Source organism: Barbus barbus (assembly GCF_936440315.1).
Source record: "Barbus barbus genome assembly, chromosome: 14".
Lineage (NCBI taxonomy): Eukaryota > Metazoa > Chordata > Actinopteri > Cypriniformes > Cyprinidae > Barbus > Barbus barbus.
The window spans coordinates 17940143-17962745 of record NC_136742.1 but is presented as its reverse complement, the minus strand read 5'-3'; the positions used below and the strand labels follow the sequence as shown (position 1 = coordinate 17962745).

General features: G+C 36.3%; 2 protein-coding genes across 4 annotated transcripts; both read right to left on the bottom strand.

Annotated features, from left to right (window-relative positions):
* Nucleotides 1-20: 20 nt before the first annotated feature.
* LOC306880124 (uncharacterized protein) lies at nt 21-11676 on the bottom strand. Its single transcript, XM_079433444.1, has 8 exons — nt 11408-11676; nt 10739-10788; nt 9630-9723; nt 7993-8061; nt 7655-7738; nt 3608-3910; nt 1262-1629; nt 21-670 (listed from the first exon to the last, which is right to left on the bottom strand). Exons 1-8 carry the CDS (start codon nt 11451-11453, stop codon nt 587-589), a joined length of 1098 nt encoding a protein of 365 aa, XP_079289570.1. The 5' UTR covers nt 11454-11676; the 3' UTR covers nt 21-586.
* A 3986-nt stretch (nt 11677-15662) lies between these two features.
* Nucleotides 15663-21943, bottom strand: LOC306880717 (phospholipase B1, membrane-associated). 3 transcript variants are annotated; one of them, XM_079434444.1, is made up of 15 exons: nt 21633-21943; nt 21444-21534; nt 21085-21143; nt 19749-19816; nt 19586-19629; nt 19349-19469; nt 19141-19192; nt 18950-19030; nt 18529-18594; nt 17962-18053; nt 17625-17706; nt 17441-17542; nt 17219-17314; nt 16863-16934; nt 15663-16730 (listed from the first exon to the last, which is right to left on the bottom strand). In XM_079434444.1, the coding sequence occupies exons 1-15, from the start codon at nt 21831-21833 to the stop codon at nt 16596-16598; spliced, it is 1362 nt and encodes a 453-aa protein (XP_079290570.1). In that variant the 5' UTR covers nt 21834-21943; the 3' UTR covers nt 15663-16595. The 3 variants fall into 3 exon arrangements, with proteins under 3 accessions (XP_079290570.1, XP_079290571.1, XP_079290569.1); XM_079434445.1 differs by having other exon boundaries at nt 21648-21943; XM_079434443.1 differs by lacking the exon at nt 21633-21943 and having other exon boundaries at nt 21444-21528.
* Nucleotides 21944-22603: the final 660 nt, after the last annotated feature.

Genomic DNA, 22603 nt, shown 5'->3' with positions numbered 1-22603 from the left:
TTCTTTGACTGATTTTTTTTGTCTCCTGTATTGACATCAGTTTTGGGTCGCTTTGAGGTGTCGTTCAGACTCATACTTTGTGGAATTAGTTTGAAACACTTCTTTTTGATCTTTATTTTTCGTTTTCTTGAAACCCAAAAAGCATTTAATTACAGTCATCACCATATCTAATAAAAACATTATTGCCTATGGATCATAAGACTCCATAATATCAGGTACAATCTTTCAGATATGTATCCTTACGTATATTAAAATTTCAACCTAGTGTGATGATTCTGGGTAGCAAATATTTTACATTAAATGTACTCAATGCCCAAATTTCTTCGGGAAGCAAGCACAATAAAGCAAAGCGGAGGAGCTGGGAGAAAAAAGTGAAGGGACCTCTGAATGTCTGACACCAGAGAAGTTGCTTTGAGGTTTCATTTAACACATGGAGGGAATAAGCAGAGAATCTGCGGCGCTGAGATAAGAGCTTGCGCTGCTGTGGACTGAGCAAGAAGGTGAGAGCCTCATCTCCAGTTAACATGCCTTTCTACTGAAGGAGAGATGAAGGGCAAAGTGGAAAGAGAAGAAGAGCTGGAGCAGCTCAGCCTCGTCTCAGATCATGGAGTTTCTGAGCCACACTCTCCAGTTCAGACTCAATGGCAGCCAGGCTTTCGATCTCAGCATCCTGATTACAGAAGAGAGAAAATCAGGCCATTAGTTCATTTTAAAATGCTTCATGAACATTTATTCAAAAGTTTGGGGTCAGAATTTTTTTTTTCATTAAGTCTCTTATGCACACCAAGACAGTATTTATCTATTTGCATTTATAATTTTTTAATCATTTAGGATAACTGTTCTATTCTAATTGTTCTGTTCAATTTTAATATATTTTAAAATGTAATTTATTGCTGTAATGTTAAAGCTGAATTTTCAGCAGCCATTAATCCAGTCTTTAGTGTCACATAATCTTTCAGAAATAATTCCAATATACTGATCACGTAGTTTTCATATACATATTTTTTAATTTATTCAGAAAAAAAAACTATAAAATATCTATACAAAACTATAGCACGACTCCAGCTGATTTGGAATTAGTCACATGGGATTATTTTAATGTTGTTTTTGTCATTTTTAAAGCTTGACCAACGTGGTCACTATGAACCATGGATTCACTGAAAGAGCCATGTAAAGGAAAAAAAAAAAAATCTACTTTTGTGTTCCTCGGAAGAAAAATACTGTGTGTTTTAACCTTTAAGAAAATGTGTAGGTGTCCTACCCCTGTCTTTCTGCTGCCGCTGCCCTCTTCATCTCGTTTGTCCTGTGGTTCAGTTTGTGCCATGAGCTGCAGCTCCTGCTCCTCAGGGCTCCTCCACAGCTCCCCCTCTTGATCTTCTCTCTCCTTAGAGTGATGTGGTGCTTCCCAGTGCTCATCCAGTTTTGGGCTTGCCTCTACTCTCTTGTGGGACAGTTTGTTCACACGACTCCAGCGTTTCATTCCAACCTCTCTTTTCTTCTCCTCCTCTTCTTCCAGCTCTTCTTTTGAATGTATTCTTTCTGTTTCAGCTCCCCTGTGCTCCTCGCTGTCTTCCATGATGGGTTGTTTTACATCAGGATTCGCTTCTTGATCACCTGTGGCTGTTTCCCCTTCAGATAAAAAGGGAACAAAGTTATAATTATTATATTATCTTCTCTACTTACTCTATCTTAGTCTCTTCTCTCTATTCTACACACACACACACACGCGTTTACTTTAGTGCAGCATCAGCAAACCCAGCACTCTTCTAAATGAAATGCTCTCTCTTGCCAGCTCACAGCTCACTGCTTGATGCCTCTTATCCTGAAATATAAGCCACCATCCTGTCCTTCTATCTGTACCCATGAACACAGATTCCCAAATCAATGTTTCCATTAACAGACACACTAAAGCAAAGTCACCTGAAATGTCTGACATTTTTCACAAAGTTCCTCTGAGATCTGAGGACTACTTTAAACAAGCTACAGGCAGCTTGCTGATCTGGATGGCCTCCAAGGTCAATTATTGAATCGATTCAGCAGGCCACAGCACAGCGTGGATTTCATTTCATAGATGGAGGCACTGTCACACCAGCCTGTTCATGGAGCACTGCTAAATTCCCCTATCAATCTTCATTCCCCATCCCTCCCTCCCTTCCGTCCCGTTTTAACCTTGTTGTGTCTTAGACACAATCTCCTGCTGTTATTCCCAACCTCTTCAATGAAATAAGCAAGTGCCTGTTATATGAATTCTCCCTGGACATCCCTGTTACTCACAGTAACACCTTTCAAAGAGTAGTGATTATGTTGCTATTGATCAAATGTAGGAGGGGTGACAATTTGCTTGTAGGAGCACTATGGGTATTTGTTCATCTGCTGGGAATAAAGCCGTACACATCTGATCATGGATTATGATACTTTGAGGTCATTCATGTTACAAATGTATGATGTAATGGCCAAATAACAATTGTAAATATGTTAAATAATACCTCAGTTTTGAGATGAAAAGCCACAAAGAGGAGAAAAACAAATAATTAAAATCAAAAGAAATGGCAATGTTGCGTGACTAGAGCCGAGTAAAAAAATATTAATGTTCTGTTGTTATAACTCATAATCACTAATTAGAATTTACGTTTTGTCAAAACAAAACATTACACAGCAATTTTTAAATTAATATTCACCTAATGTATAAAGAAATCACATTTTACCTGAGTTATGTAACTCGTATCAAAATGAATGGCACCAGTGTCCATTTCAAGATTGTTTTGAGTCTGTTCATTTTAGTGGATCTAAAACCTACATTGGTTACCAGTGTTATCTGATTCACAAACAAATAAATCTTATGAGCCGGTTCTTTTTAATGAATCAAAACCATGCAGCGCAACCAGTATCCTCCAATTCACAAACAAATGCCTCTTGAGCTGGTTCTTTGTAGTGAATCAAAAACATACAACACGATCGGTGTAGCCTGATTCCTGAAATTAATGACTCTTATAAATCAATTATTTTAATAAACATAAAAAAAAACCCTATGGAAATAACCTAAGTTATCAGTTTGAAACACTGCCTTGTGTTATTTACAGCATTAGCAGAGAGATTTTTTATATTTAAGCAAAGCGGACATTATAGCTGAAATACACCCAAATTAATCAGAATTGAATCAAAAAGGAATGAAATGAGAACTGAATTGAAATCTAACTGAATTGAGAGTTTCGGAATCGTAATAAATCAAGAAATCTAGTAGTTTTGAACATCAGTGTGTTCTGCTGGTGCTGTGTAGGATCCTGGAACAAGTGACATATTTAATTTCTTTGTGTAGTTCACAACTTGGCAGTAGTTTCTGGCACACGTTCAAGCACTATTCATCTATCAATTGTACATCTGCAGTGGCTTGTTTCCAGGTATCGAGCCACAAGCTTCTCAGCCGGAGGTCCCTGAATTTGAGAGGTCCCAGGGCACTGGTCCCATCGGGCCGGTAATGCAACCTTACACCTCATCTACAGTCAGAATATTGCTTGTTATATCATATCATACTGAATAAGGCTGTCAACTCAAAGATAAACTCAGAAAGTAGCGCATATGGCATCCCACACATCGCTTTCATCATTACCATCTTTTTGGTGAACCGGATCCTTTTCCTTCTCCTTTTCCAAGCTGGAGTGTCTCTTCTCCTCTTGTTTACCCTCTTCCCTTTTTGTGGCCTCCTCCTGTGACTCTCTCTTCTGCTCTGGGTTTATGGAAATGTGATTGCTAGGACTCTCCAGTTCTTCACGCTCCTCTTCCTCAACAATCTGGTTGCGTTTTTGAGACTCCTGCTCTGTCTTCTCACTCTCCCTGGAGCTCTCCTCTCCTACTCCTCTCTTCTCTGTATCTTCTTTTGGTTTATCCAAGGCAACCAACATTGACTGATCATCTGTAGGATGGTAAAGGGTTACACTGAGGTTAGGTGCTCATTTTTGTATTATTTAAATAAATAAAGAAATTGTAATTATATAGTGTTCATATATGATCATAAATTAATATATTCATATATCAAAATAAATAAATGTTTTGTGTGATATTCTTTTATGCAGACTGGGTTTCTTTCAGGTCAGTGCCTTAGGGTTTGATTTATATTCTGTATGATAGAAAGACTTTATAGAGATCTGTTTTTGTTTCTTTCAGGTCTTCAGGTTCTAAGCCTTTAGATTTGATGAATTCTGCAACAGTGCCTATTAATGAAAGTGCAAGGTTGTGAAACAGACTGTTTACATGTTTTTTCTTTGGATCAATCTGTCTGACCTCAGCAGCACAGTACTTGCAGAAGAACATATAGATGGTGTGTTCAAAACACGTTAACCTCAGAAAAAAGTTAAGGAGACTGACCATAAGTAGACTGACATGGCTTAATATGTGAAATTGCAATGCAAGCAGATCATAGATTTCAAGGCCACATAGACCATTTTCAAGATCAGCACTTTTGAATGAGGTCAAATGAAATGCACAGCAAAGTACACAGACAACCTACTCACAAATTAAGGGGTAGTTTAAAACACAATCAGTGTTTTACTTGACTCTCACACTGTAAGAACAGAATGATATTTAGCACCCACACACTTGTGCCCACAGACTTGTGATATGACATATCCAAGATCGTTTTCCAATAAATTTTACAAGCTCAATATCGTACCACTGGTAGTGTGCCCTCTGCCCTGATTCTGTCAGAATGCTGCTAAGTGCAGGACTATAGAGCAGAACACAGTGGTTCACAATAAAATGTGCTTTGAGAGCACTGAATGACCGCCTTCTATCCTTTGAAGAGTGACAGGCAATGCTAAATCAAAGCAGCGTTTGTTTTTGTTTTGTTTTCCCAGGAATTTATTCTATGATTAGAACAATCTTTCATCTTTCTTCTCTTATGCAAAGTGTATAAGCATGAATATAAAAATATATAATATAATAATATAGTAAAACAACCCATACACAAATGAAATAAATATTAAACATATTAAATTGCGATATATTGTCATATGAAGAAAAAACACAAATTAAACCTATTAGAAATTGGAACAATATATTAACATATATCTAGCCCACACAAATATGCATGAAATTTTTTGGACATACATGGCACGTACATGTATATCCATCCTAAAACTCATCAATACAGCTTGATATAATATGAGTAAATATAAAAGACACACATGCATTTAAAAAAAAAAAAACTTGTTACAAAAAAAACTTACTATTCAGATTTACACAACTTAAAGGTGCACTAAGCAATTTTTGCCAAACGATGTTGATATTTGAAAGCAACAAAACAAACACGCCCATAGCCCAATAGGACCTCGCCTATTTTGATATATCTGCCCCACACATATATGTACACAACCCTGGCATAACGATGAGCGCAGAAACAAGCAAAGATGACACACAAGCATATTTAAACAAAAGCCAACACAGATAAGTTGTGTGAAACAATGCAAAATCAACGTTACTCACCAATCAAAAAGAAACAACGCAACCTAGGCATCCGATTGGTGCCCTTCCAGCTCCTTGAGTTCTCTCCACCGCTGGAAAGCTGCTGCGAAATTTATGCGGGTCTTACATGCCTGATCGTAACCCTTCTTTTTAATGTTTGTTCCTCTGATATTTTCCTCTTTTTTTATCTTGCAGTTCTCTCTATCTATAGTCAATAATATCCGTCCTGTACACTCAAATTGAGCGCTGTATCATTACAAAACACGCCCCTTACTGCTGATTGGCTGCAAGTGTGTTTTGGGACATGGTCCGACACTGCGATCAAAAGCATTTTTCAAAAATTGCTTAGTGCACCTTTAAATTAATATACAGATTTTTGTATATTAGGCTATGTTGTTTTAATAAAGTTGCATATAAATAAAATATATTGTTGACATATATGGTTGCTACAAATTATACCATATAAAAAATCATCATATAGATAAAATTAACATATGTAGACAAAATTTTCTATACAAATCTTCTATATGCTCTAATTTTCATCCATCCAGAGTATGTAAATATGTGAATATATATATATATTAGTGCTGTCAAACAAAAAAATTATATAAACAAAAACTTTTATTTTGGATGTGATTAATCGTGATTCATCGTTTGACAGAACTAATATATATATATATATATATTACTACATACTGGTAATATGTATATTACTGCTGTCAATAAATAAAAAAAATGTAATCGTGATTAATCACAGTCCATGACCTTGTGAATGCCCATATTTGGTTATGTTCCTGTTCCTGTCATTATTGGTTCATTATTAGTTTATTTGTTTCCAGCTGTGTTTGTTTAATTATCTCGTTTAGTCTTGCAAACTTAAGCCCTGTTTATAACTTAATCCCTGTGTTTTCCATTGTCCTGTGTCCGGTATTAACATTGATGTTGTGTTCCTGTGTGTTCTCCCTGCCTTGCGTTACCCCTGTTGGATTGTGGATCATTAAAAGACTGTTTATTTTGAGTTTATCCTCATCTCCGTGTTCCTCGTTTTGCTACAGTTTGCAATTGTGACAGTAAATGTGTTGAAATAAAGAAATGCATGACAAACTAGTTTAAGGAAACAGAACCTTTCACACCTCCGCCAGGTATGAGACATAATACTTATTATTTTATCAATATTCTTTTGTTTTTATTCAGCCATTATAGCCTTTATACTGGCAATAAAACATTTACCAAGCCACATCACTTCAATCCCAGTATACATTTACCCAGCTATGATCAAAAGTATTTCTAAATAAATACAACAAACATTTTCTTGCGACCTTACATGAAGTATTATGACAAAATGCATTATGAAGTAGAATCGGACCTGTTCTGCAGGTGCATTAGAGCTAACACTAGCATCAAGCTACATAAGACAATTAATGAGATTAATAATACACTTTTACTCAAAACTCACTTCAATCGAGTGTTTGTAATAACTTCCTTTTGCGATCACATATGGAATTTGGTCGTTTACTGTTGTTAAAATATGCTATTTATAGCCTTTTTTAATCGCTGTACAAATTAACATTTCAGATATACACATTCATTATTATGAAAATATCCAGATCTCAAGAAAATCACATTCAAACCATATCCTATCGTAATTGTGTGTTTATTATCTTATATAATCTATAGTGCCTGTTATGTTTATTTCTGCTGTGTAAAAGCCTTAACATGTATGCTCTGGCTGAAACTCAAGTTGTTTGTGATGTTACAACCGCCTCTCGGGTCTTAAGTTGCCAGGTATACACTCCCAAGTATAATACACATTAGTAAAAGGATCTATTTTCATTTTTATTTGTCTATATACACTTTGGGCGGCCGCGGTACATTATAAAAGTAGCCCAAAAAAACGCAACCCACAGCTCTGTAATTTTTCCTGCGACTGCATTTTCAAAATAGCCCAATTGTGCGGGAAAACCGTGACCCTAGCAACACAGGTTCGCTGTACCCTTATCACACAATGACAGATGACGGCAGGAAGTTGGGGTCAAACCTTATCACGATTAATTTGCGTTAAAAAAAAATTATAGTGTATATATGGAAATAACACTCTCATAATATTTCCGTATGGGAATGTAAATAAATAAATAAAGATGCAGCAGACTAGCATTGAGTCATGTACTGTGGCAATTAAGAAGTGGATTAATCTCACCTGCAGTTTTCATTGTGTTTCTAGAGAGGCTAGTCACATGTTCAGGAGCATCTCCTGGGTGCTTCTGTGCTCTTTCATTGGCTCCTAAGAAGCAGTTTGGTGGGGAAATGGTCACAAGCAGACATAGAATCTTCTTGGCAATAAAACAGAATGTATGGATTCTCTTTCAGAGTTCATCAGCAGTGTTATACAATTCTCTGCTCTACATTTCAAATGACCTACTGCTGCCAAAAAAGCCATCACCACCCAACTGTCATTCTGCTGCCATTAGCGTTTCTCCATAGGAAACAGAGTTAGTTCATGCTGTCCCAATCAAATCGGGCGCATCTGCCTCTTACCCTCCACAGCGATATCTTGCATCTCTTGGAGAAAGTTGCGGTGGCGTAGGATGCTCACAAGCCTGTCATCTGGAAAATAAAAGGTACACCTCACACACAGCTCCAAACTCCAAACACTATTTTTAGCAGTCAGCACTTTACTTTATTTTTTACATTATTTGCATCAATTGCCCTGAAATATACTGCTTTCTCCTGAGCAGCACTATTAATCATCAGGCCCGCTGAGAGAGAAGAGAGAAAGTGAAAGCAATAAGAGAGATTTGCGTTGAATTAACGTTGAGTCAAGATTTTCCTTTTCTGCTGACCGACAGAGAGTGCATGCAGAGTCGGCTGCTCACTCGATGGCAATGCTATTCACTCTACTCTTTACTTTCTCTCCAAAAATGTCTGTCGTCTTATTTCTCTGCCAAGCTTCTTCGCAATCTGTTAAAGTTATGGTACAAAACTGACAGAATGTTGCTGAACAGAATTGACATATAATGGACAAGCATTAGGGAATGGCATTTTTGTGTCTGTATATTAGTCTTATTTTATCATTGAGACATTATTACAGTTTTTATTTGATACATTTTTATTGTCCATTTTCATTTTATTTTGGGTCAAGTTTTAGTCATTTTGATGTATTTTGTCATGTTTAGTAGTTTTTAAATATGTCTATATATTTTTTGTTCATCTATATTTCAGTTTTAGTTATTTTAGTTAATCAGGTTACAATAAATTAAAATGAAAAATAATTTTTTATATATTTTATTTCATTTCAGTTAACATTTATTTTATTTCAACTGATGATTCTTATGGTTTTATTTTTAGTTTCAGTTATAGATGTAGTTTACTGTGATTACCCTACTGAATAGTTTACAGTTACTAACTGTAAGTCTTTTAATAATAACATTTTAATACACTAACTTATTTGAACTATTAAATTATTTTTCTTACTGTATTAATAATAAAAAGGTGGGTTTAAAAAGAGAATCTTGAGAATGTCCCTTTCGCTATGAATTATAAGGTGGTTCAAATTAAATTTAATTTATTCAAATTAAATGTTTTAATTAATTTCATAATAATAATTTCATTATTATTATTATTATTATTACTATCATATTATCTATAATATAATATAATATAATATAATAATTTTACTATATTTTGGTAAGGTAACTAACAGTTAAACTATTTAGTATAGCACTTTTCCTGTTAAAAATATAAAAATTTTTAGTGTCTCTGTGAAATTCTGCTTTTCTCAACTTATCAGTCCTCCTTTCTGCTTCTATCCGTCTCTGTCCTTCACTGTTTCTTTGTCCTAGACTCATTGTGTAAGCCTCTCACAGAGTGTTTGATTTCACTGTTGTAAGCATTATCTCAGTAACAATACCTGCCTTGCTAAAAGAATAATTGATTTTCCAACTATTAAAGTATCAACGAAAAAAAACTTCACACTATGACTCCTGTGCTAATGTCATTCATTATTTTGCTCCATTAACTTTCAACTATCAGAAACGTGCAGTCACCGCAGCAATGATAGCATATATTGATCATATCGGGAAGGTCACTGCTGATGATAGGAAGGAAGAGCACCCAAGTGCAGCTAAATATACAGAAATAATAGTAGTCCAGGTGTCACTAATGCAGGCACTCACCAGCGCTGAGGGTTTCAAGGCAGTCCTGGGAGACTGGGATGGGATGAGGCTTGGACAGGGCATCTGCAATTACTTCCACAATACACTTCATCACCTATACAAAGACAGAGAAGATTGGGTTAGGAAATGGCGAGACATTTTTAAGCTATTTTGAAAAAAAAATTATATTGTGAAATATTATTACAATTTAAAATAATATTTCTATTTGAATAAATTTTCAAATGTAATTTATTCCTGTGATGGCAAAGCTGAATTTTTAGTAGCCATTACTCCAGTCTTCAGTGTCACATGATCCTTTAGAAATCTTTCAAATATGCATTTAATAAATGTAACGCATCCTTGTTTTTAAACGGTAGTGTGTATATATGGACTCCATGCACTCACAAGATCAATGTGACAGAGGACACAGATGCAGCACGCCAACAATATCTCAACCCCCCCCCCATATCTAGCCATCCTTACTGTCTTACATTTCACTTTCAATCAATATCATTTCCTCCTGCTTTCATCCCTCTCACCCGTCTCTGCGATTTCTTTGTCTCCACATTCCCCCAAAGTCAAACATTTCTCTGCTGTCAGGGAAAAACAGCCTCCCTCAGTAAGGCTGCTGAAATGGCATTATCATTTTACCGAGAAGAACTGCATCTGTTTGCAACTTGACATTGCCGATGTCTTTCCCCCCAAAACTTCAGATTTACACACATTTTAGAATTTCCAAGTGTCCTCTATCAAAACATACCCTCTCTTTAGGTGTGTTTTATTGACAAGGACAGGAAAGAATCACATGACAATCTCAACCGAGTTAAATGAGTGCAACCCAACTTCAATTTAAGTTTAAATTCAGTTCATCATAGTTTAAAAGCACAGTTTGCAGTCATCTGTAGTTGGTAGCCACACATGGCACCAGCTGTCACTAGGCTGAAATCATGTTGTTGAGTCACTGTCTCACTTATGCTGCTTTCCTCCACACTTCCTGACAACATGGACTACAGCTGCTGCCATTCTGTGCATCCTTATGTTCCAAAAGGCAGCTCCAAATACACATTAAAATAATACTGAACAGTAGTGATCCCGAAAACGAATATTTTGTTTGTTAAACAATAATTTACCTTCACATCCTTATCGTCCATGTGACCTGGAGAGACAGGTACGGAGAGGACTGGAAAAAGAGAGAGAGTTTTGATAAGCAAAAAACAAATGACTCCGTGTGAAAGCTGGGTTAATTTTTTGGTTAAGTAACCAAGGTACTCGAGTCGTTTAGCAACAGACAACCAACCATAAACTGCTTCAGTGATAAACTCATTAATTCTTCATGTTCTTTATAAATCGCAGAAACTTTCACTAGCTGTTTGCAATCTGAGGGAAACGCGTTAACGGACGCATTAATCTTTTTGTTGCATGTTTATAGTTATAAAACAACCGAGGTGGATCTACGCAGATACAGTAAACAAGCGGTTATGGCTGTATTTGTCTAATTAATGTTAATGGCTTTATAAATAAGTAACCCTGGGTTTACAATGCGAAATCTCGAAAAGGATTCATTATTAAAAGACCAAGTATTCACACTGTAAAGCATGTAACGAGATTACGTTTACAAATGTCAAGTGTGAAAAGCCTTTTGTGCTCCTCCAAGTGTTTTATCCGCTGACAGAGATATGGCACAGCTCACATGTAGAAAATGTACAGTCAACAGAATCAATTCATCATCCAAATTCCACTAAGTATTCCCACAATAACTTAACACGTTACGTGATTATTTGTACATCTTGCACACTTACCAAAATTCACCAGCACCACGAGAGCAGCGCATCCTCGTGCGATCATTGTCGTAATACGAAGCGCAGGCAACCGTCTGTTTAAAAGTGAAGAACCGTCTTGCCAGAGGAAAGCAAATGAACGCTAGTACTTTCCTTTCCTCGGAGTGAATGAAAACACTCGCTGATTTATGAATGCATAATGCGCATAAGCCGCCTGCTCTTATTTGTTTCGCCGGATCACAATGCCTCAATGTCACTACTCACTACCGCAGCGATGCCGCCTTTATATAGAAGACTTGATGAAGAGGAAATGACATCAGTATGAAGTACAGCTGCTTAGTTCACCATCTACTACAGGTACATCTAAAAAAAAAAATGTGAATATCGTGAAAAAGGTCAATATTTTTTGTCACTCATTTCAGAAAGTGAAACCCATATATTATATCGATTCATTACACATATAGTGAAATATTTCAAGCCTTTATTTCTTGAAATTTTGATGATTATGGCATACAGATAATGAAAACCCAAAATTCAGTGTCTCAGAAAATTAGAATATTACATACGATCAATAAAAAAAAGGATATTTTAAACAGAAATGTCAGGCTTCTGAAAAGTATGTTCATTTCTATGCACTCAATACTTGGTAGGGGCTCCTTTTGCATGAATTACTGCATCAATGCGGCGTGGCATGGAGGCAATCAGCCTGTGGCACTGCTCAGGTGTAATGGAAGCCCAGGTTGCTTTGATAGCGGCCTTCAGGTCATCTGCATTGTTGGGTCTGGCGTCTCTCATCTTCCTCTTGACAATACCCCATAGATTCTCTATGGGGTTCAGGTCAGGCGAGTTTGCTGCATGGCTAATCAAGCACAGTATAACACCATGGTCATTGAACCAGCTTTTGGTACCTTTGGCAGTGTGGGCAGGTGCCAAGTCCTGCTGGAAAATGAAATCAGCATCTCCATAAAGCTTGTCAGCAGAAGGAAGCATGAAGTGCTCTAAAATTTCCTGGTAGACGGCTGCGTTGACTGTGGACTTCAGAAAACACATGGATCAACACCAGCAGATGACATGGCAGCCCAAATCATCACAGACTGTGGAAACTTCACACTGGACTTCAAGCAACATGGATTCTGTTCCTCTCCACTCTTTCTCCAGACTCTGGGACCTTGATTTCCAAATTACATGCAAAATTTACTTTCATCTGAAAAGAGGACTTTGGACCACTGAGCAACAGTCCAGTTCTTTTTCTCCACAGCCCAGATAAGCCGCTCCTGATGTTGCCTCTGGTTCAGAAGTGGCTTGGTAGCCCTTTTCCTGAAGACGTCTGAGCGTGGTGACTCTTGATGCACTGACTCCAGCTTCAGTCCACTCCTTGTGAAGCTCTTCCAAGTGTTTGAATCAGCTTTGCTTGACAGTATTCTCAAGCTTGCGGTCATCCCTGTTGCTTGTGCACCTTTATACCCAATTTCTTCCTTCCAGTCAACTTTGCATTTAATATGCTTTGATACAGCACTCTGTAAACAGCCACACCTTTCAGTAATGACCCTCTGTGACTTACCCTCTTTGTGGAGGGCGTCAATGTTCGTCCTCTGGATAATTACCAAGTCAGCAGTCTTCCCCATTATTGTGGTTTCAAAGAACAAGAGATACCCGGAATTTATACTGTAGGGATGGTCATTTATTGAAACTCAAGTTTAAATATTCTAATGTTTTGAGATACTGATTTTTGACTTTCATGAGCTGTAAGCTCTAATCATCAAAATTAAAACAAAAAAACTTTTGAAATGTTTTACTTCACATGTAACGAATCTAAAATATATGAAAGTTTCACTTTTTGGAATAAGTTACAAGAAAAAAATGAACTTTTTCATGATATTCACATTTTTTTTTAGATGTACCTGTAAATGCTAAAGGAAAAAAAAGTTAATAATAATTATTATATTACTATATGCATATATGGGTGTAAACAACTGCTTTAATTTCATACATTTGCTAATTATTTAAATGTTATTTATACTAGTAGTAGGCCTAATACACATAATTAGTATAGGCTATAAGTACAAATTTTATTGGATATTTGGGGTCCCATATTTTGTAGAAGGGTGTGTTGGGTCGTCTAAAGAAATTTATTTATTTCCCTATTATTTTCTCATTTTAAAATGTATCGCAACATTAAGCGATACATTTAAGCAATGGTGGTTTGCTTGATTTTCAGTCTATTAATATTCCGCTTAAGACAAAAGGCAAACAAATATATCATAAACTGACATATATCATCCACATAGATGTCTTATTAGTTATGAGGTTCCTTCAAGATCCCATGCATTACTCAAATAAAAATGGCTTTGAGCACACGTAGGTCATGATTTCCACTAAAATATCTGTACAGTAAAATTTTAAAGTAAAAAACATCAAATTGTAGTTATTCAGTCCCTAATAAAGCAAAATAAATGGCAGGCTGTTTGGCATGAATCTTTGTGTTGAATACCAAACAGAAGCCGGTCAGTGGTGCCTGCTTTTCAAAACAGAAAATAATTCAATTAGAAAGGGACTGCATTACACATTGGCATAGACAGTAAATGATGGACCTCAGGGGAACCATATGTGATTATTCCACCAACTAATTTATTGAGCACAGTAAAGATGCATTAGAAAGAGAGTGGCAGGGGATGAAAGAGAGTGAATATGAGCAGGAAGCAGATTATTAGATGTGGGAGAGCGTCATGCAATTACGTACTATACAACATTCACTACATCTCCTGCATGTGTAGGTTTTCAATTCACATGCAAAAATGTGATAAAATGTTTATGCTTAATTATTTGTTCACCACTTATTCTTTTATGTTTTAATAGGTTGATTTGATGGAAATATGCTCTCTTTGTTATTTACAATATGTGAATAAATGTCCTTGTAGCTCATGAAAACAATATATCAGCCACTCGTTGTGCATCTCAACAAGCCATTCAGACTTCATTTATCATATTATTCATAGGTGACACAGAAAGCAAGGCTCTACCCTAGTGGGCTCTGATAATGCGCACATTAGAGGCAGCTGTTTACACATTTTACCTCTGTTGGTGAAAATGATATTGAGTTAAACAGATACATTGCAGAAAAGCAAGAAATTCGAGGCAACAGACATGTTGACCATTGATTTGTAATGAGAAGATAATGCTATTTCTCTATTCTGGACACACTAAAATTGAATGAAAATCGAAGTCAGTCAGGAGTATGAGTACGTGCTTGTGATGTATTGCATCTAATTTCCTTCAGAGAGGAAACAATGTATGGTTTCCTGTTTGTATCAGTTTGAAATTGACACACACAAAAAAAAACATACTATGCGTCACATTTGCGCCTGAGTTTTGCAATAAGTTTTTCCCAAGTAATTAAGTTATATTAAAATGCATAAATTCAACTTTTTTTCCCTGTGGAAATATATGCAAAACTGTACGGTGCTGTTTTATTCAGTCATGCATGGAAATCAGATTTATTTTATAATGTACATGGTTGAACAAAATGAGCAATTTGCTTAACTACTTTCCCAGAAATGCCCAGAGGACAACATACTTATGTGGAACTAAAATGTTCCACTCATCTATCAAAACCCTATGAGAATGATAATAATAAAAAGGTTCTCATTTTTCAAATAAATGCTAAATCAGTTCAATTATTTCGGATCATGATCATAAATTATCCATGAAAAGCAGTTTCTCAGAGCTGAGTTAAGCAATTACTTTTTAAATGTAAAAAACTCCAATCAAAAGAACTCCCAGTGTGCAAAAAATAACCTCATATTCTGAGACATCTTCATTATTGATATTGATCAAGGCAATAGCTTTGTATTAGCTGTGAATACAGTCAAGTAAATAAATCTATAGTATATGTACAACACAAAGCTCCAAAAATATTAGTCCTCCTAAACAGTGCATAACTGCGAATTGGTTAAAGGTAAACTGATAGGGAAACAGGGTATTCACAAATAAGCCTTCAATTCACTCTTGTGATCTTAGGGACAGAAAAAACAACAACCAAGTGAATTAATGATAGACATTACTTCCTGTGGCAAAATATAAACACCTGCATGTTAGTTTCTTTGTTGTGTACTTATCTTCAAAAAGGCTTTTAAACAGAAAAACAGGCTAATATTAGCAAGTCACTGACAGTTCTGAGGTATAAAGTGGGTCAAAGCACATCCACTTTGAATGATAATAATACTAATGAATATGCAGCACTCAGCTAAGTTTGGACAAATGCAGGCAGAATCAAACAGACTGTCAAAACATGAACATATTTATTACATGAATGTGAAGAAACCACCAATATAATTGCATTGCTATAATTCATTTAAATTATTCTTGTTTATTTGTTTGGTTGTTTCCAAGAACCTTTAGGAGCTGCTAATTACAAATAAAGATGGGTTCTTTGATTGGTAATAGAAGAATTAATAAAAAAAAAAAAAAAAAAAAAAAGAAGACTTTCAGCTGTATAGAAAAAGCATACAGTATCTTAAATGAATGAAAACTACTTTGAGAAAAAAAACAAAAAAACGGAAGGAAAACAGGTAAGTACCCCTTCTGAAAGCTTTATTTGAGAAGACCAAAAGCACTTCTCGTGTTGCAGCATCCAAAGCAATTATCTTATTACTGTGGACATTAAGAAGCTCTCAAACAGTTTACTTTTCACCATGCTCTCAGAAGCAAAACAGCTGTTCTCAGTCAACATTCAGTTCTAGGCTTAATGAGTTTACGGTATAACCTCTGGCCGTTTTTATTCAAACCATCCGGAATTAGCTTAGTTACCTTTCATACCTAAATTAATTATAGCAGCATTATGCCGAGCTAAAAGTGGCTTTGCACCTGCTCTTGTGCTATTTTGGTTGGGTATATCAGAAAAGGTCATCACATTAGCATATATTTTTCTATTCTGAGGTTTTAACATTCCCATTTCCATTGCATAAACTCTACAGAGCAATTTATATACGATATTGACTGTAACCAAGTCTTCATATTTTGCCAACTCCAATTTCCTGTTAATTTTTGAAAACTTTATCTTTTACTCCCTTGTTATCGGTTTCATCATAGACCATCCTGCAGTGGCTCGAGTCTCAGAATAGATCCTCAATGGTTCAAAGCAATGATATTAAGCCCAAGTGGAACATCGGGTGGGTAGACATGATGTACCATGATACTCCATATGGATGTCCTACAAGGAGGCCATATTAACAGCCAACCACAGTGGAAGGAAAGCCAAGATGAGGTGGAGAACAGTTAGTCTGATGCCAGGAAGTGATGTGCCTGATTTTGCAGCACTAGGTCTGGTGTAAATGTACGGATGACTCTGGGATTTGTCAGTTTGAGCAGGAAAGACATTTAAAGCACATATTAATGAAATTAGCAAGAAAATCCAACACATCACGTAACTATAGTGACATAATGATATAATAAAATTACACTAATAATAATTTCTTACCACAGGGGGGCAAATGAGCTCAATAGGGTTTGAAAAGCTCTCCACCATGAACTTCTCCCCCTCAGGTTGAAACTTGCCACAAGAAAAGAGAGAAAGTATTTGATTTTAAAATGACATACTGTGCCTGTATGTGACAATCACAGGTTGTACTGGTAAAAAAAAAAACTCAAATGTGCTGCACTGCACATCAAAATTAATTTTTTTTTTATTCTTTAATATTTTAATTATTCAGTTTTCTTTTCTAATTTCTTTTATTATTTTTTATTTCATTTCATTTCTATATTCTAAATGTTCAATTATTTGTTTATTATTTTATTTCGGAGCTTTGTGAACTTCTTCAGAGTTAAAGTTGTTACCATGTTGTTCCACAGTCCCTTGGCTAACTCCTCATGTCCTTTCATGGTGAAGTGGAAACAGTCCGGAGTAAAAAAGCTCATATCAATCTTCCCATTCTAAGCAGAGATAAATATAAAAAGGCACAAATTATGAACAGCACATTTAATGGAACCTTAATGCAAAACTAGCAGCAAAGTAGCATAAATTTGATAATTAATAAATAGTCAGTGGTCACTACTCACAGGGAGTCTTGGAGGATCTGCGTGTTTCAGGAATGGCTGCAAAACTACAGCAAAATCATTCTTAAAGAAGCGGTCCGTGTGCAAGAGCTGCTCCAGTGCTTTCTGAGGCAAAAGCAATGTCATTCAGCATCTGCAAATTTCAGATTGATAATATAACTGCGTAGATAACCGTGAAAACAAACACCTGGAATTCTAGGTTGACTCCAACCAGTTCTTTCAGATCAGCAGATCCTGCAGCTGGCTTTACCAGACAGGAGCAGAATGACCTGGAGAGATCAGAGCATAGGATAGGATAGGAGAGAAATTATCCTGTAGCACTGAAAGAATAAAGATGACATGCCAGCCATCTTGAGCAAAACAGGTTGAATGTTGTTACACATGAACATTTACAGAAAGTTTTGATTTAATGATTCTAAAAAAGCAACTAGATATGCATTTTCCATGTGCAATCATCATCGATGACACCCCTTTCTCTCTTTGCACGATTAAGCTTGATATAAGCTCGATTTCATTTCCTGTACCTTTGGAGCAGACATCCTGGAGTGGGCTTCTGTACTTCCCTCAGGGTCTCCATCGGCAGTATCTGGACCACGTTCACTATCATTCGAGGAACCTGCAAAGGCAAATTAAAAGAAAATGTTAAAAAATATTACCAAGGCTTCAATTATTCAATCAAAAATACAGTGCAAACATTAATTTAGTTAAATCTTGTTACAATGCAAAATAACTGTTTTCCTTGTTAATATATTTTAAAATGTAATTCATTATTCCAGTCTTCAGTGTCACATGATTCTTTAGAAATAATTATAATATACTAATTTGGTGCTCAAGAAACATTTCTTATTATTATCATCATTAAAGATGGAAACATTTGTGCTGCTTAAAAAAAAAAAAAAAAAAAAAAAAAAAACAGGATTCTTTGAATAATAGAAAGTTAAAAAGAACAGCATTTATTTGAGACATTTTTTGTAACCGTATAAAAGTCTTAACTTTTACTTTTGACCAATTTAATATATGTTATAGTACATTCAGTTCAATAATTTAAAAAAGAAAAACATTTTGAAAATTTTTCTGATCTCAGAAATTACCTCATTCATCAGCATTTCCAAGGACACAGTCATGTAATGGACAAAGTTCTCCACCGAAAACAAGGACTGTGTGTATAAATAGAGAACATACATTTAGAGGCTCCAAAAACCCACTCCTACGGGACAATGTCTGAATACACAATACAGACTCTTTAAAGGTCACATCAGCACTTTGACTAGCCTAGAACTGCCGTTTCTTAAAAAGCAAACACATTTCAAAGCACTAGGACAACTTCTCATGAGAACAATGAAACATGCTATTAATAATCATCTTAACAAGCATCTATATGTTCACAAATCAATTTAACACTTATTTAAGCCTCCTCTAGTTTCTGCTTTGACATTGTGAACAAAATTTGTCAATACTGTAGAAGAATCTTCTGTCTGTAGTTTGCCAAAGAAACAGCTTTGTAAGTAATGCCTTGTCTTTGCAGTAATCACAGATGTCATTCATCCCAATTAGAATGGTCAACAGTTTCCAGTCCTCATCAAAGTCAATATCCTATGGCAAAACATGGGGAAAATAAAAATCACAATAATGCCAAGATTTCATCATCTGTATTCGTAGGAAACAGCACATTCAAAAGCACTGTAACAAAATAATACACTTACCTCATATATTTTCAGTGTATCAATCAAGTGCCTGACTTGTTCAGGAAGATTACTAGGAAGACAACAAAATTCATATCATCAGCTGATAAAATACTACAGAAAAATGAAAAATATAGTAAAAAGTTAAAATATCTTGATGGCATATTTTCAAGTGTTTTATCTGTAATAATCATTTATGAAGAATGACTCTTGATGTACTGGCATTTACAAGGTGTTGTGTCCCGTTACAGCCAGGTTAAATCCAGTCTCGCAGAGGGGAGCCGGGGTCCCATGGACCGTCTTAGTTGGGGCGGGTCCCACTAAATAGGGGTTGAAGAGTCGAATGGTGTCTAAATCATAAGCACAGAACAGCCTGGGTCACCAATGCTGTATGCTTTTTAAGCATTTTGCAACAGATTTCGGTTTGTAAATGCAGAATATGACAGAATAAGGCAAAACTACATACTTGCCAGTGTAATGACATCTTGAAAGTTTCCATAGCCACCAATGCTATTAAAATAAGAAATCATCACAATAAAAATAACCTTTCATTGACAAATAAGTTACGTTATTCCTAAAAGTAGCAGTCATGAAATCAAAAGCAATGTTAATATTAGTAATACTATTACCTCCAAGACACGTGACGAAATTCAATAGGTATGCCAAGAACTGTGGTTGCATTTGCACCAATTGCGGTCTACAAGTGAGAGAATTACTATTATTAGGAGATTATTATTATAACTTTATTCAACACACACCTGTATTATCAGTAATTGCATTAGTTATAAATAGTGTTCTTATTTTGCTATCTGCTTAAAGGGGCTCATGAACTGCCTTTTTTTTTATTTTGTACTCTGAGGTCCACTTATAATGTCATCAAGATTTTTGCATCAAAAAACATAATTTAGAAGTAATAGGCTATTTTCTGTCCCCCCTAATCAGAACTCCGTTTGAACAGGCATAGCGGATTGTAGAGTTGGAAGTAAACGCCCACTGCTATTGGCTAATAATTATGTATGTTTGACAGCCTCCGTCCTTCACAGGTGGATCTTGTGCCTTGTTTGTAAACGAATCCATGGTAAAATTAAGTGAACAAAGGACCAAGTTCTTACTGGCGTGGTCTGGTATTTCATTAAAAATAAAGTTCATCCACTCTTTCCTAATGTTGGGATCAGAAGGAAGGCAATGCAAAGACTGTGTTTTTTCCGTCTTGTCTTCGGAGCCATCTTTATCGTTTGGTTTCTGTGTAGACCTGTGTTTGCCTCTCATCATTTACCCACTACGTACGATAATTGGTGGGCAGGGCTAAACAGTTAGCGATGTAGAATCGGTGAGCGGGGCTAAACATTTAATGTAAAATTAGTGGGAGGGGCAAAACAGGCAGCGCTGTAGAAGCAGGTGTTGATCTTCTGTACAGGCAATGTTTAGCCACACTATAACATAATAGAGTGGTACATTCCATAAGCTGTCGTTTTGGCAGACTGGTTTTTAGACTAACAAACAAGTTTTGAGTTCTGAAACTTACAGGATGTTTTTATAGCACAATGACCTCTTGTATGTCAAAAGATCAGGGGAATTTTGGTTTCTCAGTTCATAACCCCTTTAAAGGGATAGTTCACACAAAAATAAAAATTCCATCATAATTTACATACCATCATGTAATTTCAAACCTGACTTTTCTGTTGAACATAAGATATTTTGAGAAAGATTTTTTTGGTCCAAACAATTAAAGTCATGGTAAAGTCAATGGAAAACAAAACTGTTTTTATATTCCACAGAAGAAAGTAAGTCATACAGATTTGGAATGACATGAAAGGATAACAGAATTAACATTTTTGGGTGAACTATCCCTGATGTTTACCTCATTTTGTCTCATGAGTGAATGTGATTAAATATAGTGTATAATTAATTCTGTTGTCAGCTAACTAATGAACTTAAAAGAAAAGAACCAATAATCGCACTCACCGTCAATGAATCCCCAAGGGCACCGATAACTTTAATATCCGCAGCCTTCACCAGCTCAACTATAATAGACATACAGCGAATCAGAAGATCAGATACCAAAAAATGATCTAAAGATTCTGCTGTAATTAAGTTAGCCTGTGGTACAACAAGAGCTAACATTCATCACCAATGATAAACATCAGCATCTAGGTAAAAATGCCCTCACAGCCTCAAAGAAAATGTGAAAAATCTAATTAAACTGTCCCATTCCTGACTAATTCTGGCAGCATGAATAATCAAGTTTGATCGTATTGACTTTAGATCAGAAGTCTGCATTCATCACACTATGTGGACAAAGCACTGACCCTAGACAAGCCTACCTGAGGTGGGCACAGAAGAGGAGGGGCTCATGTCAGGACACATGAAAGGTGGGTGTTTAAAACTGATTGGCCTGGTCTTCTCAGGAAACTCCTGTAACAAAATAACATGCTGGTTACTGTGAGATGACAACTAAAAAACATCATTCAGGCCATGGGCCACACTATAGGCCAACCGGATACATTGTTTACATTATGATTTATTACAGGTAATGTTGTAAAATCCTCGTTCAGACTGTCAGAACAAATTCGATTTTTGTGCAAATCCGATTGATATCCGATCACATTTAAATAATCTGAACGGCAACGAACTGCATGCAGCGAAGACGGCCAAAAAAACAAACAAAAAAAAGCAAAGTAGCGGAGACGGCAGCACGGAATAAAGCCGCACATTCAAGCTTTCTGCAGCTGCCTCACAAGACCAAATATAATACTACAAAGCAACCGCGACGGTGAGACAACATCTGTATTGCTGTTACTGTTGTTTTTAGCGAAGGCATAACAACGGAACGGCGTTACCATAGAAACCAATGCACATTCAGTAAAAACGAGAAAGCGTTTATGGACGCACAAATCGGATTTGAACAGTTGCCATATGCTGTGTGGACAAACAGTGATTCAAATCAGACTCCATCCGGCTTTGGGCTGAGAGTCTGAACGAGGCTTATTACGGCCTCATGTGACATTCCAACATGAAAACATCCTTGATGGTCAAAACATTTCCATTACAAATACACAAACGCACCTTTCTAAGCGCTTCCTCACTATAGTGACTGAGGCCTTCTTCATATTCCAGCCTCCACTCATCACCTTGGGAAGAATATTAAGATCCATAAGCACTTTAAACTTAATAAAGGTTGAGATATAACAGTCTGGCTTCCACGGACTAGAATGGAGGCCTTCACAGGTCAGTCTCACGCATGTAACGTGGACCCTACACTCCCATCTTATCTTCCCAGCTCTGGATGCTTCTAGCACTTACCTTTGACAGGACAGAGGGCTAGCAAGCAGGTTGCCACGGCAATGAAAAGCCACTCCATGGTGGAGCGTTTCCAAGCGGGTCAGCACAATGGATGTGCATGCAGAGAGAACGGGGCCATTATATCAGTGCCCCTTTATCTCCCCCACCCAAAACAGCTGAGTGACGAAGTTCAGGCCCACCG

Bases quoted from the DNA above. Each gene is read 5' to 3' on its own strand.
- LOC306880124 (XM_079433444.1), bottom strand. From the start codon at position 11,453: ATGATCGCACGAGGATGCGCTGCTCTCGTGGTGCTGGTGAATTTTG. The intron at 9,724-10,738 runs GTAAATTATTGT...GTCTTTGTATAG, and splicing joins TGGACGATAAGGATGTGAAG to GTGATGAAGTGTATTGTGGA. The intron at 8,062-9,629 runs GTGAGTGCCTGC...TTTATTTTCCAG, and splicing joins CCTTGAAACCCTCAGCGCTG to ATGACAGGCTTGTGAGCATC.
- LOC306880717 (XM_079434444.1), bottom strand. From the start codon at position 21,833: ATGTGCGGCTTTATTCCGTGCTGCCGTCTCCGCTACTTTGCTTTTTTT. The intron at 19,031-19,140 runs GTAAGTGTATTA...GTTTTGCCATAG, and splicing joins ATACACTGAAAATATATGAG to GATATTGACTTTGATGAGGA. The intron at 17,707-17,961 runs GTACAGGAAATG...TGATCTCTCCAG, and splicing joins CCAGGATGTCTGCTCCAAAG to GTCATTCTGCTCCTGTCTGG.